The 21,736-nt window shown below is 50.9% G+C and overlaps 1 protein-coding gene across 4 annotated transcripts in view; it reads right to left on the bottom strand.

The window, feature by feature from the left end:
* Positions 1-21,736, bottom strand: part of LOC138805308 (guanine nucleotide-binding protein G(s) subunit alpha) — a 60,917-nt gene that overhangs the window by 38,004 nt on the left and 1,177 nt on the right. For 2 of the 4 annotated variants that reach the window (XM_069990075.1, XM_069990076.1), the window contains exon 1: positions 8,230-10,395. The exons of 1 other annotated variant lie outside the window; for it this stretch is intronic. In XM_069990075.1, the coding sequence (XP_069846176.1) occupies positions 8,230-10,378 (2,149 nt within the window). In that variant the 5' untranslated portion in view covers positions 10,379-10,395. Of the gene's footprint in view, positions 1-8,229; positions 10,396-21,736 lie in introns of those variants that run through there. One more of the 4 variants, XM_069990077.1, reaches the window with a different exon arrangement.

Raw genomic sequence — 21,736 nt, 5'->3', positions numbered from 1 at the left:
CCGAGGGGCAGAGGTGATCAGTTAGCAGTTAAGACCTAGGAACGCCCTGATTCTGCCCACCTGTTGATCAGCTGGGGCCTGGGTTGACTAATCCAGAGTCCTAGTCCAATTCATGGTTTGCCCCCCTGAAACAATTCCCTTTTCTCTTCCATTCAGTGTCACTGGGGTCACCTTTCCTGGATTGCTGGGAACTGTGGGTCACCAAGGTGACCATACACACTGCTGACTGGCTATAGTACCTGGGAAGCCTTCCCTCTGAAGACTTTCTGGGTTTGTAAGTTATGACACACAGAACTTCCAAAGACTTTGATACATCCTGTTAGGAGAGCAGTTCTCAACCCTGGTGGACATGTGACAATGACAGGAGATGGTTCTGGTGATCACACTGCATGTATGTGGTGTAGGTGTGTGTGTGGTGAGTGCATGTATGTGTAAGGATATGAGTTTGTATATGTGTAAGAGTATATGTGTGTAAGGGTATTGTGTATGCATAAGTGTGTACAAGTGTATATGAATAAGTGTGTATATACAGAAGTGTGTATGTATAAGAGTATGTGTAAGGGTATTGTGTATGTATATGTGCATACAAGTGTGTACAAGTGTGTGTGTAAGGGTATATGTGTATGTATTGTAAATGTGCAAATGATGTGTGTACATATGTATATTTGTGTGCACATGTGTAAGGGTAAATGTATGAGAATATATGTATGTATATGTAAAAGTATGTATGTGTAAGGGTATGTGTGTTGGTGTAAAGATATGTGTGTATGTATGTGTATGAAATTCATGTGTAAGGATGTGTTGGGAGTGTGTGCAAGTGCATGGTATCTAAGTCAGAGGAGCTTTAAATATCTTACATCATGCAGGACTTCCTCCTCCCCCCTCCCATTCCCCCCCCCGTGATAAAATGTCAGTGGTGCTACCTAGAGAACCCCATTGTTATCAGAGCCCCCTCAAAATGCATCTAAAATCTCCCCACCTAACAGGGAAACTTCATGGCTTAGAAACAAAAAAAGCTGGGGTCTGACTACGGCTTTGGGGTGTCTGGGCTCCATCTGGGCGGGGTGGCAGGGGAGGAAGTGAAGTGGGCCTTCCCCTACCTCACTAGCTTTCTGTCCCCTCTCATCTGCACTACAGATGTGTGGCACATATTTCTGCCTTATGCTACCTCACCATCTAGTGGCCACCTGGAATATCAACTCACCTTCACCATCCCTGGCGCTTCTATAACTAGTCATTTAAAAATTGGTATTTGGGGTGGGTGGGTGGGCAGGAATGCTCTGAATAATATACATGATTTCACTGATAAGTTAATTAGTCATCCTTTAGGCCTGGTAGAGATACAACCAAAGGAAAAAAATATAAGGAATTAAGATGGATGCTTTCTAAGATTTCAAAAGCCCAAATACAGGCTCAAAAAATAATAAGGATCTCAGGGTCTAATTACAAATGAGGCCTTCCCTTTGTGAAGGAAGCTACAGAGCATCTGTTTACATCCTGTGGACACATAGGAGTTCCTGTGTGTAGCTGCAGATTAAGAACAGTGCTTCTTTGAACGGACATGTTTCAGGGGTCCTGGTCATCTGCCAACCTCCATGCTTCCTAACTCTCATCCTTCTATGCTTTGCAGGGATTTTTGTTTCTATTTCCTTTGGTGGCACTGGGACCCACTGGCTCCTTTTCAAGCTTTGGAAGCTAAGGCTTAGACATGGGTACCAGGCACCTAAAGGCCTGCATATGGACAGCTAAGCTGCAGAACATCTGCGTCCATTTCCTCTCAGCCAGGCCCTGCCAGGCCACTCTCCCTTGGGCCCTGGCCTCTTATCCCAAATGCCTGATCTTGGTTTTCATGTATCATCGAAAGAATTATTGGGGTTGTTGTGTTTTTCTAAAAACAAAACAAAACCCAAAACTCAGCTTCCAACTTACCTGAATGAAGGTTCCCTGTAAGAATAGCTTCACAGTAATTCACACATTAGTAATCAGTTTGCTGAGAGGCAAACTGTACGTATGGGGCGAGGAGAGAGGCAGTATGTTGTTTGGATCTGAAGGAGGGGTAAGGGCTACGCCAGAAGATACAGTCCTGTGACTGTCTTCTGATCGTATGAGAACCAACTCGCCCTCAGAGGTGACACTGAGCATTTGGAAGCTTGACCAGAGGTGCTCCAAGGTAGACGCAGTGTTCTCTCTTCCCATTATCAACTCATTAGAGAAAGTTGAAAGTAGTTACATGGTACCACACGTAAAATGTGTGTGACAATGTCAGAAACACTGACTGACTCATAATACATTGAAGATGGCTTAACAATTTATAGTATCTCCATGCCTCTCTCCTAGCCCCAAATGGAATTGTTTAAAAAAAATTAGTAGGATTCAATATTCAAGTTCTGTGGGCAGAGCTCTACAAGTCAAAATACTAGTGAATTCTCCTGAGGTTTAGCAAATTACCCTGCAATGCATTTGGGATTTTACCTCAAAGTTAAGTACCAGGTAGGCCCACTTGCTGGGTTTCATGGTTCTGTCACAGATTGTTTGCCTAACCTTCTTCCCTGGTTACAGGCCCTGTGGTTCCATGTGCACAGCTGCTCCCATAGTTCTGACTTGAACAGTAGGTGTGTCATGTTTCCATGAACTGTGTGAGGATCAACATAATCTTAAAAGACAAGCATGTTTTCTGGGTGGTTCCCTACCTTTTTCTGTTCCTTTGGAGAAGGTGTCCTCTTCAGCTTTTTCCTGCTGGCTTGCTTCACCCTGTAGCTGTTGACTAGAAAACTAAAGATACTTTTTAAAAAAAACAAACAACACAAACATGTGTAATAACCACAGAACAATTTAAACTCTGGTCTTTAAGTCCCAGTTAATACATTGATTTTTAGATAGGAGGTAATAAAAGGAGAAAGGAGAGGAAGGTGGGGGTAAGAGGACCACAGGTGATATTTTTTTAGGATAAATACCACTTGAGAATGACTTGTGACTATGGCAAATTTGGCAAAGGTGTCATGTGTTTACTGCTGGAATTGACCTCTGATCATAAAATGTGTACAAAGAGTGCATTCTGAAATGAGGAAACAAAAGCAACCCCAACCCTCAACTGGAGCAGAGAGGGGAAAAAATAAGTCCAAGAGGAAAAGAAAACTTCTACAAATATTTAATGTTTATGGGAGGAGGGGGCGCCATTAAAATGTTTATTAAGAGTTTAGGGATGTAACTTCACTTCTAGCATCTGAATCTCTAGGGGAATTGTGGGAAAAAATATTGCTTCTTCTGAGTCTTCTGAAACTTCCCTTCCTCATCCAAGAGGGCCTACTCCAGTGCTCTGTGGAATCCCACTTATCTAAGTTGTATAAAGGCCCCTATGGACTGGCAGATTCTTCAGTAGCACACCCAAACACAAGTCGTGCCTGGAGTCATCTCAGCTCTGGCTGACCACAGGTCAGAGGAGGAATGTGGTGGGGACAAAAGCCCCATGCAGTGGAGTTGAATGAAATTTGTTAAAAGTGGGCATTGGGAACCACTGTGGGTTGCTGGGGAAAACACCAGTAATACTGGCGGTGGTTAACTAGATGGGCCATTGCTTTTGGGTTCCTCCTCTGATGGTTTTCACCCACTGTGATGATCCTACTGTGCATCAACTGGCCATGTCCTTTTTATTTTGGAGCTTCAGTGCTTCCTGAGAAATTTGATTTTAAAATGGGCAAATGGCATGCTAACTCAGCAGTCACTGAAACCCTGGATGGGCAGAGGAGGGGTGAGGCTGGTTTGGGAGGAGCCTCATCTTTGCCATAGCTTTTTGTTTTTGGTTTTTCTTTTAAGTTTAAAAACCAGTTTTCACTTGTTATTTGTGCATCTTCCAAAAAGTTCTTTATCTAGAGGTAGTTGTTGGGGGGTAGAAGGGAAACTGACTCTAAAAAGAAAGGGCATGTTTGGCATTGCGAATGTCAAATCTAGCTCTATAAATCATTTTCTCCCAAATGAAATTTATTTTTGCTTAATATAAACTTTCCAGTACAAAAGTTAAAAGTAATCTTCAAGGTCATACACTGATTATTGCTAAATGGGAAAATGACAATGAGTCCTGAAGTAAAAGTAAGGATGACTTAAAACCACATATACACTGAGGAATATTGAGCATCTTTAATAGTATCATTGTATCTGGGCCAAAATTGTAAACAACACTATCCATTGCAGGGAGTTCTGTATAAAAGCAACTGCATTTTTACTATTATTATTATTATTATTATTATTATTGGGAACCTGAGTAAGGAGAAAAACTTTAGACCCTGAGAAAGAAAACTGGAAGATTAAAAAAAAAAGTCTGTAAATAGAACCTGCATTAAAAAAATAGAAATAATAGAAAACCCAATAAATAAACTAAGACTGCATTGCTGCATTGCTGCCAGATGGGTTAAAGCCAAAGTGGAAATTAAATATCACCACAGCAATGACAAGTACCCAGAAATGGGGAGCTCTCATTTCATGTACACTCGATGGACATTTATAACCAGGGATCTGTCAGGGTCTAGCTGTAACTCAGAAAGCAGCAGAATGTTAGACACCTGTCATTTGACAAGGGATTTGAAGAGCACACAGTACATTTGCTATAGATAATTATGCACACACTGCCACATAGCTTCTTATCATCATGTTTTTGGAAGGCATTATCCTATCTGAATGTGAAACCTGAGACCCTTCACTTACCTTGGCTTCTCTGAGCAAAAACCAAAACCCTGAGATTTAATCTCTGGAGTTTGAGCTTATGAAATGAATTTGGTCCTATCTTGTTTTTATTGCCCAGAACTAGTTCAAAGTACACGTGTGAAGTCGGTAGAAAGCTTTAAGATGTAAAATGCAATACTAATATGCTATCATCATTACTGCTCACTAGAAATATTGAGAGCTGCGAGACTTTACTCCTTCAGGTCAGGAGGGGATAGACAGAAAGGAAATGAGTGGAATTCTCTTTAGTTAATACCAGTGGTAGATGATGTGGGTAAAAAAATTTTAAAAATTAACTGACCCATGTGGAGAAAAATGTTTGCTTGAGTTTTTTATTTTTTAAGAAAGCTAGGGAAAATTATATTTTAAAAGGGCTCTGGGGAATAGGAGCCTTTAAACTAGTATCGGGGAAATAATTAAGGTATTTCTTAACTCTAAAATGTGGTTGGGCCTGATAGGCCGTGCTCTCCCATACAGCAGGCAGCTCAGGAGAGGCATTCTGAATGCAGAAAAATGGCTGAAATGGAAAAAAAAAAAAAAAAAAAAAAAAGGGAAAAAAGAACAACACCAATACTTCTGCCGGATGGGATGCAGTGTATCACTGCAGCATTTATCCTACAATTAATCATGATTCACTGTGTAAACAATGTCAAAGAAGACTGGCCAGTATTATATTCAGTGTTTGCCTACATCGATTTAATAAATACAGCACATACTAAAATCATTTTCATCCAGTAGCTCCCTTTCATTCTTAAAATGAGGCTTCAAAAAAAATTTTTTTTTATTTTAAAAGTCTGCAAAGACCAAAAGGCACAGGGAAAATAGTTGATGACTGGATAGTATTAAAAAAAAAAAAAAGCTTTAACTCTTCAAAATATTTCAGAACCTTCTTCATGTTATTATTATCTACTAACGTTCTTGTCAAGCTTTCCAAGATACCCAGTAATGGGCTTGAGGTGTTTGGGCAATAAAAACAGTGTGTGAACACATACACACTCATCCTTAAAGCAACAGATGAAGCTTCATGCCACAAATTGAAAGCCAAATCACAGATGGGCATCTGGTCTGCATTTGCAGTGCTAAGAATGCATGGACATCTTATTTCACACATTGGAACCAGAAAGTAAAAGTCCTTTGTCCTTCCTCCTCCCCCATGGACAGACAAGGGAGGCTCAGGTGAGATTCCTGTCCTCACTTCTGCAAGGCCTGGTTTGACAAGCTGCATTGCTAGTTTCCGGAAGCAGGTTCCTCTGGCGGCCATCTTAGCTCAGGTTTGTGCCAGGAAAGGCCCAAGGCTTGCCAGCCTGCAACCTCACCCCCCCAGCCCTAAAGACCAATCAAGGGGATGCAAAGAATTCCTAATATCCTTAAGTCCCAGCCCCAGATGTGGCCTGTGCTGCTGTAGGATGGAGTGTTACATAAGCTATGGTACAGTCCCCCATGTGTCCTCCTCCCCCTCCTTGGGTAGGAGACTCAAGTCATGGAACTAAAGGATTCCTGAGCTAGGAAAGCTTCATTTCTCAGAGAAGGCCCCAGTATGTAAAGGTCACGGTCCCTGGTGCTCCTGTCAGGTCAGATGTGACCCTTCCCCCCATCTTCCCCTCCCCAGGTTTGCCTTCCAAAGCTAAATCTGAACTATGGAGAGGGTCTCTCAGTTACCTGCAGGGAACCCAGACACTGTCACATACAGTTCTGGGGCTTTAGTGTCATTGAGACATTTCAAACTTAAAAATCTCCTGTTGGCACATCTTGGTAAGTGGGTAAGTGGCAATGTCCACCCCCATTCCCACCCCAGGCAGGCATAAAAAAATGACCATCACATCTTAAAACTGTCAGTGGTGGGAGTCATCACTGCAACAGGGTTATGCCAATAATGTTATTCATAAAAAATTCTGTATTATGAAATATTTAATAAATGTAATGTACTCTTAGGAAGTGTGCTCTTAAAATCCCTTGGAATGTTTCAGAGAATAGACTAGGCAGACTGCTATTCGCTGATGCTCTGACTGTGCCCTGAAGAGTTAAGGTCCCCCGGTTTGAGTGTGGAGGGGGGTGGGGGTCCTTGCTGTGCAGTGAGGGGAGGGGTTATGGGGGAGGGGACGATGAGAGCTGGGGAAGGGAGACAGGGGAGGGGAGACGTACCTCCGGGTTAGCACATCATAATCCATCTTAAGTACCAGATTTTATTTATTTATTTATTTATTTATGGATCCAAAGATCTTACCTTCAAGCCTCTCTGCCACCAGCTAAAGCTGCTTGAAAAAGATTCACATGTAAACACTGACATATTTCACAGTTTTGCCTACACTGTCCCCATGCTTAAGATAATATATGTAATTTTTATTGCATGGCAATGATAAAAATGACATTTATACTGCAACATACAGCTCCCATCTTTGCAAACCAAGCCCCTCCTGCTGCATTCTCTGTAAAAGGGTAAATGATTGGCTTACCTCCAGCTCTTCGCTAGGGAAGAAAATAATTTCATATTTTAAAGACACAGCCACGCCCACCCCTTAGAACCAATCCCTTGTGACATCGGGACGTGGATTGGCAGGGGGGGCTTGGTGTGGCCCCCTCCCCCTCCCCTTCCCCCCAGGTGGGCCGAGTGGGTGCAGAATACCGAACCCCCGTGTGCAGCCCCGGAGCCCCAGATACCTGTGGGTCTGGTTTTTCAACGGAAAAGGCGGGAGGGTTTGGCGAACGAATGAGAAGTGAGGAAACGCTTAGCGCAAAGGGAAAAAGAGAGAAAGACACACAGGAGAAAGGTTACAGAGGCCACGGCAGCCCCCCACCCCCACCCCCGCCCCACCAGCCGCCCGGCCGGCCGCCCGATTACCCAGGATGCCCCACCACCTCGGCCCGCGCGCCCGGCCGGCTGGCCGCCGAGCGCCCGCGCGCGGGTACCGCGGAGCGCGCCGGCTCCCAAGTTTCCCCCCCGCGCCATGGCGCACATCACCAGACAGCCCGTTTCTGAGTACGAGTACACAGTCGGCGGGTGGTTCGGGGTGTGCCGGGGTGGCTTGAGCAGGTCATGCACAGGCGGACACGACAGGAGCACCAGACACACACCAACCACAAGCCGAGTCCAAGCAGCCGTGCCAGGCGAGGCGGGGGCGCGCCCCCCATGCCCCCAGCCCACCGCGGCCCCAGCCAACGTAGCCACGGGGAGCCCCGGGGCCCCTCCCGGCGGTTCCTCGCTCACCTGAAGCCCTCGCCTGTCCAGCTTACGGCGGCTGGCGCTGGCGCTGGCCTCCAGCCGGTAACGACCCTCAATGTCGCTCGGCACCACTTTTCTCCCTGGAGGGCACATACTTCGCCACCCGATCCTTTCCCACGGCCCCCTCCCCCGCCCGGGGCATACACTGGGGGGTCCCTCCCTTCCACCAGCCGCAGGCTCGCCCCTCCGAAGCCGCCCCCCCACACCGCCCCAGCCCCGCGGGGCGAGCCGGCCGTCACCTCCTCGGGCTGCCCCGGCGGCTCAGCTGCCGTGGGCAGCGGCCACCCTATTACCTAGAAGCAGCGATCGGTGCGTACACATATAATCCGTCTTTTCCTCCTGGAGTTGGCGTTCGAGGCGCCCGGCGCGCAGCGGGTCGAGCCTCTGGGTGCGCAGCTCCAAGGCTTCTTTGCGCATCTGGCGGAGCCTCTCTTCCACCAGCTCATTCCGGGGCCGGCTGGGGCTCCCGGTTCCGTGCTCGGGGTTCTCGCAGCCGCAGAAGCAGGTTCCGAAAGATTGCACGAGGAAGTTGCGGAGTAAGTTGCGCTCGGGGGCCGTCTTGCGGGGCTGCCGGCTGCGGTGGGGCCACCACTGGAAGCAGCCGAAGGTCTTTTGCTCCGACTCCTCGCTGGAGGAGTCGCTGAGATACTGCTCCAGGTACCTGACCCGGGCTCGGCCGCGCTCCGATTTGCCCCGCCAGGCGCTGCTCGCCCGAGTAGGCCGCGGAGTAGGCGGGTCAGCAGCCTGGATCTCGGGGCTGGGGGGTCTAAGGAGATGGAGGCTTCGGGGCCCCACAGAGGTAGGGGACGCGAAGGCGGTGCGGATGATCCCGGGGGCCGGGGCTGCGGAGGCTGAGCGGATGGCAGTCGGCGGCCGGGCCGCGGGAGCGGGCGCGGGCGAGAGAGCGGCCGGGGCGACTCGGGCTCCCCGGGCGCCCGGATTGGCCGTGGCGACGGGGGCCGCCCTTGCCGCCGGAGGCTCGGCTGCGGCCGGGGCTGCCCCGGCGCCTTCGGGATCGGCTCGGGCGGCAGGGGCGCCCTGAGCACGGCGATCGGCTCGAGCGGCAGAGGCTGCCCGCTGGCCAGGATCTGCGGGCGCGGCCGGGCCTCCGCGGGCTCCGGCATCGGCGGCCGGGGCGGCAGCGGGGGCTCCTCGGGCTTCGGGCTCGGCTTCGGCAGCGGGGGCTCCTCCGGCTCCGGCATCGGGCTCAGCCGGGGCGGCCGGGGCTCCTCCGGCGTCCGGCTCGGCGGCGCTCGCAGGGGCGGCCGCCACTTCGGGGTGGACTGGGGCTCCTCCGGCGCCGGCAGGGGATCCGTCCCCTGGAGGGGGGCCGTCTCCTTCCTCCGCGGCGGCGGAGGCTGCGCGTCCTTCCATCTCTGCTGCCTCTCCCTCGACTGGGGGTCTCTGCGCTCGCGCACTCTTATCTGGGGCTCCCGCGATTCCGATGGGCGGGCCGTCAGCGGCGATTGGGGGGCTGTCTGTGTTGACAGGAGCGTCGTCGACCCCAACGGGGGCGCTGCCGATCTCAAGTGGGGGTCCGCTGAGCTCCATCGGGGGGCTCGCGCGCTGGTCGTCGGGAAGAGCGCTGCCTGCCTCTCGGGATGGGCTGCCGACGGCGCCCCACACCCGGGGAGGAGGCGCGCTCGCGGCGGGAGCGAGGCAGAGCGCCCTCGGGACCGCGATGGCCTGCAGGAGGCCGCCGCCGGTGCCCGTTGGGCTGGCTCGGGGGAGCCCAGGGGGTGGATGGTCGTTTCCAGAGGCTTCTCCATCCAGCCCAAATGGCATCGCCTCCTCGGGGGGAGGGCTGTGGTCTCCCCCGAAGGCGGCGCTCGCAGGCCCGATGACTCGGGGCTCCGCAGGAGGTGCTCCGGGGACCCCTGGCCCGCCGGGAGCAAGGTCTGCGACCTGCAGGAGAGGCTGGCCGCCGCCTCCCGGGGCAGGCTGGTCAAACTCGAACGGCATGGCTTCTTCTGGTGGAGGGCTGTATCCTCCCATGCCCGGCGTCGCCCCAGCCAGGGCTCCGGGCTCCACGGGCGCCAGGCCACTGGCCTCGAGGCCTGCTCCGATCCCAGGGGGTCCAGACTTCTCCAGGTCGGGCCAGAAGCCTCCCATGGTGGGCTGCTCCACCTCGAAGGGCATGGCTTCTTCAGGAGGTGGGCTGTAGCCCCCGTCGGCTCCGGCTTCCTCGAAGGCCGGGCTGAGGCCCTGGTGGTGGGCCCCGGGGACATCTGGGGGTCCGCTGGCGTCGCCATTGACCTGGATGGGGACGGGCTCATCGGGAGGCGATTGGGTTTCCATCTCTTCGGCTGGGCCAGGCCCAGCACCGGGGGCAGCGGCCCCTGGGGCTTCCAAAGGTTCTTGCTCGGGCTGTTCGCCGTCTTCAGGGGGGATATTGTGTTGTCTTGACATATTATTGCCGTGGAGGCAGTTGCGCATGCCCATAACAGGGTGGCGGTTGTTAAAGTGAATTTGGGGCCCCGTGAGACGGAGCACCCAACCAAACTAGGGTGAAAAAAATTATTCAAAAAAAATCAGAGTTCCAGCCCGGCAGTTCTTCAGCTTCACTTCCCAGCCTTGCGAGGCTGCGGGGCTCTCCAGGCTTAGAACCCCAGACCGCAGAGGAAGCAACACGGCCCTTGCTGGTGGAGCCTTGGTTCACTTCCGGTTCCTTCTAGATCACTTTTTATTCTCTGGGGCTGCTCCCTGGAGAGCCAGGCTGCGACTTGGCCTTGTTTCCTCTTCTCTCTGCGCCAGGCCAGCTCTCAAATTGGCTCTGAAGAGCGTGCCGATTCGTCCCGAAAATCGTCAGTAGCGCTGTGTCTCTGCCACCAGAGGACGCCGGTCCCGGTGCCGAGGTGGCTCCGGCTCCGGATCCGGCTCCGGGAGCCGGATCCGGGCGGCCCGGCAGCCCGGGACTTTGGGTATGGGGGCTGATGAGCGCAGGCCTCGCAGGGATGTTTTGGCTCCTTCCTCTCCTCTCCCAGACTGATTTGGAGTCCTTCTCCTCGCCTCTCCCCTGGCCAGAGAGAGCGAGCGAGCTCGCCTGCGTTGTGGACACGTGACGCAAGACGTGGGCATCGGGATGCTGGAGAGCGGGAGCTAAAGCCCTCCCTCCCCAGACTCTCCTCAGGGGAGGGGGGACTGCGGGAGGGTTTTCGATCACCCCAGATACCCTAAGCCTCTTAGCGGTGGCCCCCAGCCCCAGGAAGCGCTACATTTTGAGCTCCAAGTCCAGAGCTTAGGGCTTTAGATGCCCCGGCAAGGGGACCCAGGCGAGGCGTGGGAATGCGACAGGTGGTCGCGAGCCCCCCGGAGGGGCCGGGAGGGGCGAGGCCCGGGGGGCTGTCGCGTGCAAGCACAGAACCTGCTTTTTAAACGCCTCGGGGCATTTTTTTGGGGGGTCATCTCTGCTGTTTTTGTTTGCCATCCGCGGACGATGGCTGCGGTTCAGTCTCAGCGTCCCCATCCCCATTATATTTTGGGGGTCTCAGCGGTGGCCCAGAGTGGCGCAGAGAGCGTTCGCTTTTGTTTATGTGGACGGTGACGCAGAAGAACCTTGGGTCGGACATCAAAGGTCTCCGGGCGCACCGCGGAAGATAAAGCGAAGCCCCCCGGGCGGTCGCCGCAGTCTCGGCCGCATCGGTGGGGGGGGGGGGGGAGGGTGCTCACAGGAAGACCCCAGCTCAGGCCTCCGACTTCTGAAGGGCTGGAGGAGGTTCTCGGCTGGCATTTATGGTCGGTTTAGGGTGGTCTCAAAGACTGGATGTCTCTGTGCTCAGCCCCCAGGGAAAGAAATACAACAACATAAATAAAATGTGCCGCGCCGGCCACAACAGCCGAGGCGCACGGCTTGCAGCCTCCGGCGCCCGCGGCCGCGCGGGTCACCCAATCCACCCCAGACCCTCTCCAGCCCCTCGTTAACCACCCCCCCCCCACTCTTTTTGGAACAAGTATCCCAGGGCAGCTGCTTTGCTTTCCCAGGGCTTATAGCTCTCTGGGGTGGCACCAAACGCGGCCACACACCCAGCGATCGTCCACCGCCGCGCTGCGCCCCCTTTGCCGCGGTGCCGCGGTGGGCTCCGTGCACGCACGCGCGCGCACCGCACTGGGTCTGGGGGCTGCGGAGAGATTAGCGACGGAGAAGGGGAAGGAAAAATTAAAAATTCGCCATTCCCCTATCATGTAAAAGCTAGCACACACACAGATTCGCCAGCCAGGTGCTAGGGGCTGGCAAAACACTTTGCCGTGATGCCGGGTACGCGCGCGCGCGCATGTCCGATCACGGTGGGAAGGGGGAGATGGGGGGGGCGTGGGTGGCTGGTGACAAGGCCCTGGGTGACCCGGGGAAGGGCTGGGCCGTGGGATGGGGTCTCCCCAGATGTCCCCGGAGAGCGGGGGCATGGCGCCGGCCGCTGCAGATGCGCTGCAGGCGGGTGGATGGCGTCTTGCCGCGATGTACCGCATACATCTAACGCATTCCCTCTCCCAACCAGGGTACCACAGACACAACGTGCCGTAGCCCCCCGCATCCAGCGCCCCAGCATCCACGTGGCCGTGCTGCCCAGAGGATCGTTGACAAAGCCAGCCCCGAGAGACACCGCGACCTCCCAAGGGCAGCCACCCCACTCCGTAGGTCTACATTCTCACTAATGGTAACACCGAACTTTGCTTCAAAGTTTGTCCAACTACCCCATCCTCCCCCCCCCCCCCACACGCAACCGCCGAAGAATTTGAGCATCCATTGAATGGGCCAACTGGGTCCCCAACAACCAGCTCCCTCCTCTCCGACCCCGGTAACGGGTCAGTCATTGGGCTGGGGTCACGCCAATCAAGGCTGCCTGGCGAATGAGCAGGGGGCTTCGAACCGGAAACCGGATATTGGTGGGAGGTCCAATAGGGGGCGCCGCGTTGGAACGCCCAAAAGGTTGGGTTGCTTGGGTGGTTGGAAGCAGTTGGCGGGCCGACGTATGGCGGCCAGGCCTAGGAGGCCAAGAGGACCGATGGCGCCGGGAGATCATAATTTTTCCCGCCGCCACCAGTCACAAAGGTCGGGGGTCTCCCGAGAGTCAGTCCTTGGGCTCAAGGATGGATGGTGGTAAGCTAACCTCCGTTGAGGAGAGGGAAAAGGATCCAGATTCCCAGGGCCTGGAGTAGTGGGCCCGAACCAGGTGAGGACTTCCCGCCCAGAGCGGAGGAGCCGCCCATGACTCACAAGGAATTGAAAACCCAGAGATGCTGAGCCCTGTACAAAATGGAAGGTCAGTAGACGCTGCGGTTGCAGCCCCAAGGAGGCTGCCTTGGGTCGGGGGGCCTAAACGGGAGGGACGGCTCTCGCCCATCCTTACGTCCCCAAAGCACCCAGCTTCGAAAATCAGGTTCAGGGTCTCTTTGTTTGACTGCCTCGTGGATCTGTGGAGCACCTTTGTTCAACGTTCATCATCTCTCTTTGTCAGTGGAGCATTTGCATTCAAGGGATAAAGATTGGGCAGAAACCAATCCTAATGAAAGAAAAGATCTCCAATTGGAGGAACTGGGAGAGTCTTCCTAGACAAAATGGCGTTTCAAATGGGTTTCCAAAGGACAGATGTCTTGACTTTGTCTAAAAAGGGTGGGCGGAGGGAGGGGGAAACACATTTACCTAACAAGAACAAAGGATCCTCGACAAAGGTAGAAAATATGGGGCATAGGTGAGCAAACAGGACAGGGCCCTTTTGCTCTTGGACAAGCAATGGGACAGAAGTGAGGGGAAACTGGATGGAAGCTCTGATGGTTTCATGCAACACCCTGATTGGCACTGTTGAAGCGATTTTGGCAAGAAATGGAGAAGATGTGGAATAATAATAATAACGTTATTACTACTATTTTAATCCTCCTATAAGTGGAAATTTGAGCCACATTTCAGAGGATGGTCCTGATAAAGAGAACAAAGGAAAAGAGGTATGCCAATAACACCTTTAAGGGAGAGATCTAGACACAATAAAGGACTGGAGAAGGCTGAAAGGACTTAAGAGGAGTCCCAAAGGAGCCTCTGCCAACTTCTGTGCTAGAGGAATACCAAAGATTACACGGGACACTAGGAGTAGGAAAGTGAAGTCAGAAAGGAGCTAGTAAGGGCCAATTTGATTTTAGACATGCAAAGTGAACGGGATGTGGGATAGTCTGGTGGGGATTTTTATAACTCAATATTGAAGATGAAGAATCTGAACCCTGGAAGAAAGCTAGGTAGCACTCACTCAAACTGGAAATAACCTTATTTGGATTTGAGATCACTAGCTCAGATGAAACTGCTGGGAAGTAATATGTTTGGTGATGGAAGAGCAATTGGAGAATTAGATAGGAGAAAGAGAACTAGACCATGAGAGAGAAAGGAGGGTTCTGAAGGGAAGGAAGGGCTTCCCCACCCTAGACAATGGCTTCTCAGCCTCTAGTTTGGTGACATTTTGGTCAGGGAAATTCCTTGCTGTGGTGACTGTCCTGTGTACCACAGGATGCCAAGCAGTGTCCCTAACCTCTACCCATTAGATCTCAGTAGCATCTCTTTAGTTGTAACATCTAGCAATGTCTCTGGATTTTGCCAAATAAATCTGGAAGCAAGACCACCCCTTGTTCAAAGTCAGTGTCATAAGCCGAGAAGGAGCTGGAGCCCTTGCATGTGACTAGATATCACCTGAAAGGTAAATCAGTGCCAGGAAAAATGAATTTCAATATTTACCCCCATTCTTAATTATTTTCCTGTAGTGATTGGCTACCAGAATCTGAAAACCCCAAACCACTTGGATGAGAGGGGCTAAGAGCTAAAACTCCGCTGGGGATCTTGAGAGGCCCCAGGTGTGTAGCCAGATGTTTGAGGAGCTTCTGAGACAGAAGAGAGCTGGGTGACTCCACCAAAGAGACCTGAGGATCTCCATGGGGTAAGAGCTAGGGGTGATCACCAGGAGGTAGATCACCAGAGGGGGTTCACCTTGCTGGGTTGATTTGTCTAGTGGATTTGCTGAGGATTGGTGTCTTGCTGGCTAAAGACAGAAGCATGACCTTGACTTGAAAGGAGAAGGTCATACTAGTTGGTGGGCAACCTGATCTGGGGCCCGACCCTACCAGGTGCATTGTTATTATGGTCTGTTATTATCATTGTATGATAGCAAAGGACTTTAAACAGGTTTGCAATTGCAGATGGATTCAAAACAGGAGAAGAGGTAAACACTGAAGGAAGAAAGTCAGCTATGGGTTCAAGCAACTAAGAGGAAAGTCAAAAGACAATCTGGTGTGTGTCAGGGCAGTGTTGGCCCAGTCCTGATGGGGATTTTGGTAGCAAGAGGGGCTGCATCAAGGGGGACAGGGTTTGTTGTTAAAACCCAGATGACGGTTTGTTTTACACATGGCTACTGAACAGGAATGGATTTTCTACACTTGATGAATTAGTTAGAGAGGAATAGGATGCTACTCATTTTTTCTGCCAGATTGCTCTTCTGAGCAAAATCCTTGCCCAGTCTGGAGGCCTAGCTACCCATGAAACGAATCAGTATCCTTTTGTAACTAGGCGACCCCAAATAGAACATGTTGGTTATTGTTGACTGTTCTATCAGTGCCATTCCGGCATCATTGCCACCTGCAGGGGTGCGAACCATCCCTTTTGTGGCAGCCTTAAGCTTCCTGGCTTTGTGGATGCTTCCATGCTAGACCTTGTAAGTGATTATGTTTGTGCTTACATTTTGGGATCTTATTTATTGACAGAAACACAAACACATCCAGATTTTAAGTATCTGCTGTCAACTTTTTTGATTCATCTCTGTAGCCACGAAAGAGAAAGCAGAAAAGGGTACCTTGAGAGGAAAAGGGGGTGAGCAAGAGGAAGGGAGCAGAAGCTAGGAATAGCAGTCCGGCCGGCGCTCAGGTTCCTTTGGGTCTGAGGCTCTGGGGAAAGTGGGGGGCAGTCTGGTGAGGAGCCTTCTCAGCAGTGCATTCATCTCATTAGTTGTTAGTGAGCTGCTTTCAGATAAGGAAAAGGAAGCAACAGAAAAATCAGAAGATATAAATGAGAAATCTGGCCACGCAGTGATAAAGGTTTTTTGTTTGTTTGTTGTTTTGAATGCTGGCCTGAGCAGCAATAAGATTTTGAAGCTGTTCAATTAATTACTGTTCAATTAAGACTGCTGCCGCCATCCTTTTCTCTCCTGCCATCTCTGCCAGCCGTGGCCGGTGGAGGCAGCAGCAGCTTACTGCTGTCTATAGAAGGGGCTGCGTGACCAGGCTGTTTCAGACAAATGCCAACTAAAAGAAAAGATGCCTCCGGCCAATGAGGCAGAATCCTGGGCTAGGGGCAGATGTCGAGCTGCTCCTGCATAGGGTAGAAGCAGCATTTATGAAAAATGCGTCATCTGCTCAAATTGAAAAGCCCCTCTGTGCATTGAGGACGCCCCCTCCCTTGCTGAGCTGTGGCTCATTAGCCCTCATCATAGAAAGACCAAGACCTTTTACCTCAGCCTGTCACCTGACCACACATGCTAGTGCACTGTCTCCAGACTCGTGGAGATACAGCAGAGAATTTTAAGGGGGGGATGTAGATGAAGAGACTGCAGGAAGGCTTTTCAGAGAATGGGCTAAGAGAAGACATTGGGAGGTGAGGAGGAATCTAGGAAAACAAATGTGGCTTTAGAGAGTGCTATTGAAAATTTCTGTAAGTCATGGTAGAAATTCCAGGTGCCGGGGGTGGTGGGGGGAGGGGGCTTCTGAAAGCTGTTTGAATCAAAGGGGAATGGTATATTTCACCTTCCCATACAACTTCAATTACCCAGAGCAAATTTTCCTAATGACATCTAATTGGCACACCAACATAAGCCAGGACGAACAGAAACCAGCTTTCTCTGGGGGGTTGGGGGGGGGGGGGGAAGGAGGAGAAACCTGTCAGTGTCCACTGCCCTGTCTAAATGGGGCCTGGACCCCTCAGCCCTCACGTGTAAGAGTAGGGACATCAGAGCTAGCCTTTCCAGAGCTAAAAACCAAGGCCTAGAATTTGAACTATTGTTTCATTGAAGCACAGAGGTATTTATATGCAGCCTGCATGGATGGAATAGTCCAGGCAAGTCTACAGACTACAGAGGCTGGGAGCTGTGTGTGTGTGGGGGGTGGCAATTGCAGCTTTGAGGGTGGCCCATCTGAGACCCTCACCAGAGGCCCTGCAATGCTGTCTCTGGCTATATAAACAAGCTCTTAACACTGAGGGGACATCTTGCTGTACCTTGTTTCAATCTCTTCACCCATCAGATATTTGTGTGTACCCTAAGCCTTTTTCTGAGTCTCTCTCTTTCTTCAAACTGCTTTTGATTGCCCTAAAATTTCCTGGCTTTGCAATGACCCTCCGTGTCCTCCATTTTAAATCTTACCCCCTGCCCCACCCCTTCCTGCCTTGTCCGCCCACCTTCCTTTTTTGTTTTTCCTTCTGTCATCACTTGAAGCCTTCTTTTCTACTTTGCCTCCCTCCCATCTGCCCCCACCTCACCCTAACTACCCTCTGCCCAGGCAGCCTGGCTTCTCTGACAATGATGTTCCCTGGGTAATTTGTGGCAGGCTTACCCTAAAAGTAGGCCATAGAATAAACACACAGGCAGGTGCCCATCCTTGGAGCTGGGAAGGCAACCTCCCTGGCTCTACCCAGAATAGTATGCAGGCAGAAGGTGCCATGGCGCCAGCTCCTCCTGGACACCCTGCTTCTGCTGGCTGAGATCTGTCAACAGGTGGCGGTGGCCTGCACTGCACTCGGGTCAGTCACTAGGCTGTTGGTCCTGGCCCTTTGGCTGCTCCCAGCGGCCTCGGTGCCCCAAGCAGGGGCTTTTGAAAACAAAACCTGTGAGGTTTTGTTTTTTTTTTTAAAGGAAAACAAAATTTTAAGAAAAACTCGCTAAAATTTTTATAAGTGGCCTCCTAGAGACAGCTTATAGAACAAAAAGAGGATGCTAAATCACTTAATTTGACAGAAGCAACCTAGGGGTGTGTGCATTTGCTTTGTTTACCCAATGTGTTTGCAGTGGAGCCAAAATAGGGCTGTGTGTGTGTGCGTGTGTGTGCATGTGTGTGCGCGGGTGTGTGCGCGCAAGCTCGCAGAAAGCTTATCAATTACTAGATATGAGATTACATTTCATGGGAGGGGGCAGCTAAGAAAAAAAATAGCTGAAAGCTGTTCTCTGGAGGGAGTGATAATGAAAAATAGAGTTGGAAGAATTGGTTTATCCTAAGTAGCTCTAACCTCCAAGCTGTTTTCCCAGGTTTAACCTGATCAGGACACATAAAACTGTGACTAAATAATGTGCTCAACACTCCCGATCTTTCAACTGGCATATCCGCCCGTGGTCTCCCTCAGGGTGCATTTCCTGCTGCAATGACCACACGGCACTTAGATTATGCTCTCTGCACCAGCTCAGGAAGGCTCGGTGGGTCCAGAGATCTCTTTCTCTCCCCCTCGCTCACATACATACATACATATACACACACACACACACACACACTATTTCTCTCTCTCTCACACACACACTCACTCCCTCTCCCTCCCCTCCTCTTCTGCACATGCTCTCTCTTGTATTCCCCTCCATCTTCCTCTCCTCTCCCCTCCCTCTGAAGGCTGCTCTGAAGGATAGCCAGATTTTTCTCAGTTTAGAGAGAGAAAATCAAGTCTGTGCTCGCTCTCTCTCACCTCTTAGCATTTTTGCCACCAGATGAAAAGCAGATTTGACAAAACTGATATTAGACAACACCATACAGATTTCTTCACAGATAGTGCTTTTTAATTTGGTCAACTGTTAGGTTCCATTAGCGCTAAAATGGTGCATAGGGTTAAAGGTGGATCCTCAAGGCTTATTAATCTAATCGACCTGCACACATTTGGAGCTGAACGGCAACACAGAACACATCATGTAACTAGTTTGCCCAAGAAGAAACTGAGGCAGAGTGGTGCTGAGTAAGATCCAAGCCATTCAATAGGACTGGGGCTAGCCCAGTCCTCTGTGTGTGTGTGTGTGTGTGTGTGTGTGTGTGTGTGTGTGTGTGTGTGTGTGAGTGTGCGTGCGTGCGTGTGTGCGTGTGTATGTGTGTATGTGTGTGTGTGTTGAGTAAGATCCAAGCCATTCAATAGGACTGGGGCTAGCCCAGTCCTGTGTGTGTGTGTGTGTGTGTGCGCGCACGCGTGTGTGTATGTGTGTGTGTGTGTGTTGATTAAGATCCAAGCCATTCAATGGGACTGAGGCTAGCCCAGTCGTGTGTGTGTGTGTGTGTGTGTGTGTGTGTGTGTGTGTTCCCCTCAATCTTAATGCGCTAATCTTAATGATTGACAGGAAGATTTAGGAAATAAGAATCCTTGATATCAGAAGCCCCCCGCAGAACCAGGAATCCCATCTCTCATTGCAGAGCAGGGGGATTAAAGGTGTAACCTGAGATTATGGTCCTCTGTTGCTGGGCAGTGCTGAAGGGAAGGGCAGTTCTGGAGTTGGCATATGACATCACTGGCCTCTGGACGCTTAATTTGATTTCAGAGATTTGTTTTTTGTGATAGGTCACCTTCCTGTTAAGATACTTCTCACAACACAGTTTCTGTTGAGTTTCCTTTCAATAGCTGTGCTCCATTTTGAAGAACAGTGATCATACAAATAAAGTAAAATCCATAAAACTGCTTTTTAAAAAGATAATTCTTACCAGCATTGAAGTTTCAGCTTTCTTCTTAGCTAACCCTTCCAGCACAGCTGCTAGCAATGCAAGCTAAGGAGTTAAAGGCTGTAAAAACAAAACAAAACAAAAACAAAAAACAAAACAAAAACCCCACAACCCAGGGGCTGAAAGGCTAGCCACACATTAAAGAAACATCTTAAAACAATTCCAATCATTCTATTCTACTAAACAGAGTGTAAACTTTGAAAAGGATTCTGACATCAAGCTAGTGATAACCAGAGTGGCCACATCATTTGCAGCTCAAAAAAGTTCAGCTGCCGGTGCTGCACGGCCTCCTCCCCCCAGGCAGACTTCGGTGGAGCAAAAGATTAGTGTGGTAAAGGGGAAAATTAAAATTCTAAACTGGTGTTGGCTTAACTGAGAATTCAGGGGGTGTAACACCCCCCCCCATTGCTTCTGTCATTGATTTGGTCACCATATTTTTTTGCTCTATAAATTAACCCCTTTGGGGAGCACTTATAAAATATTGGGGCATACCACCTTATTGAACGAGCTTTATTTCCTCACTCCCCCTCCATTTGAAATGCAGTGCTGAGTTGGTAACTTGCCTCTAGTAGAAAAGGTCTGCTTTTTTTTTTTTTTTTTAAGCTACTCCTCACCCAGCAGACCCTACCTCTGATAAAGGGCTAGGGAGCCCATTGAAATGCTAACCTTAGCTTAGGGCTGGGGAGACAAAGGGCCAGTTGGGAGACTAGTGACTCGGGAATGTTTAGAGAATTTGCTAGAAACTGGAAAAGGAAGGTAGTGTTGCAGGCAGAAAGTAGCTTGAAGTGTCTTATTTGGCAAAGCCCCCTATCCCCCCCTTCCAGGGTTGTGGGTGCTCCTCTCAGCCCCCTCCTCCCTTCCCAGTTTTTCCGGAGTACTCCGCTGCTGTCCCTGCAGGCGGAGGGTGGGGGAGGAGGGCGCGTGGGGGGAGGGTGTTTGCTGATTGCTGGGTTTTAAGGATTGGGTTGTAGTGTGTTTGTCTTCTACTCTGGCTTCTAGATAGTTTATGGAGGACGCTGAGACAGCAAACTGAGTTTTCGATTGTGTGCCCAGCTTCCTTGGGAGGAGGGCTGGGCTCCCTGTGCAGGCTTGCTTTTTTTTTTCTCTAAACAAAGCAAGACTTAGGTGAGGCATTGACTAGACACAGAGGACCTTTTAAAAAAATTTATTCATTCTTGCAACCAAGCAATATGCTAATTTAGCTAATAAAAAACCTGTCTCCTGTTCTAGCTCCAGTAGAAGCCACCCCACAATTTCCCAACAAACCTGACTTTTTTGCCCATCAACTAGACACTTCCTGCTCTGCGAACCCAGACTACCAAGGCATTACGAGATAAAAAACAACACCTGAATGTCACAGAAATGTCGCCATCCTTGTTTATGTTAAGTAGAAATTTCCATTTAGAGGAGCCCCATTTCACTTAGGCAATTTCACGCCTGCAAGCCAAAAAGCAAAAAACCCCAAGGTACCTGGCCCTTCTGCAGATCCCCGCATCCTCTGGACGCCAGCCCGCCCCGCGGGAAAACGGCACCCGCCTCCCCGGTGGCCGAGCATTACCAAAGGCCGCACGGGTAACTCCAGCGACGCAGCCCCGCATAACTTCACTCCTGGAGGCTGCGCCGCAGTCCCAGGGAAAAAGGTCCAGGAAGGAAGACCATTTAGTGTTCCTTCTAGCACCTTCCTTCTCCCAGGACCCTAAGAACGCGCTCATCTTTCATTCCAGGCGGTCAAACGCTTTACTTTCCCAGATTTTCCAAATCATTCCAATCAAAACAACTCCTCGAGTGCTTAGTGAGGCGCGCGCGCGCGCACGGACGGACGCGCACAAACTTGTTTCCAAGTCTGGTAACATTTTCTAAGTTCAGTGCTCCATTTCATCGATTAGTTTTCCTCTCCCCCGATCGGAGAAACCCGATTGTCGCGGGCTTGCGATCGTTTGGGGCAGAACCACGGAGCAATCTACCCCCCTCCCCCGCCCTCGGGGTACTACAGGGCCAAACGAGCTCCGGCCGAGCTGAGCTGAAAATGGCCGGAGCGCGCGCGCGCGCGCGCCGCCTCCCTTTCCGGAGGCCGCCGGAGCCGCCAAGCCCAGCCCCTTCCAA

This window comes from Dipodomys merriami, unplaced genomic scaffold (assembly GCF_024711535.1).
Source record: "Dipodomys merriami isolate MVZ:Mamm:240054 unplaced genomic scaffold, mDipMer1.0.p SCAF_39, whole genome shotgun sequence".
Taxonomy (NCBI): Eukaryota; Metazoa; Chordata; class Mammalia; order Rodentia; family Heteromyidae; genus Dipodomys; species Dipodomys merriami.
Note: the sequence above shows the minus strand (reverse complement) of the source record. Positions and strands in the feature narration are given on the sequence as shown.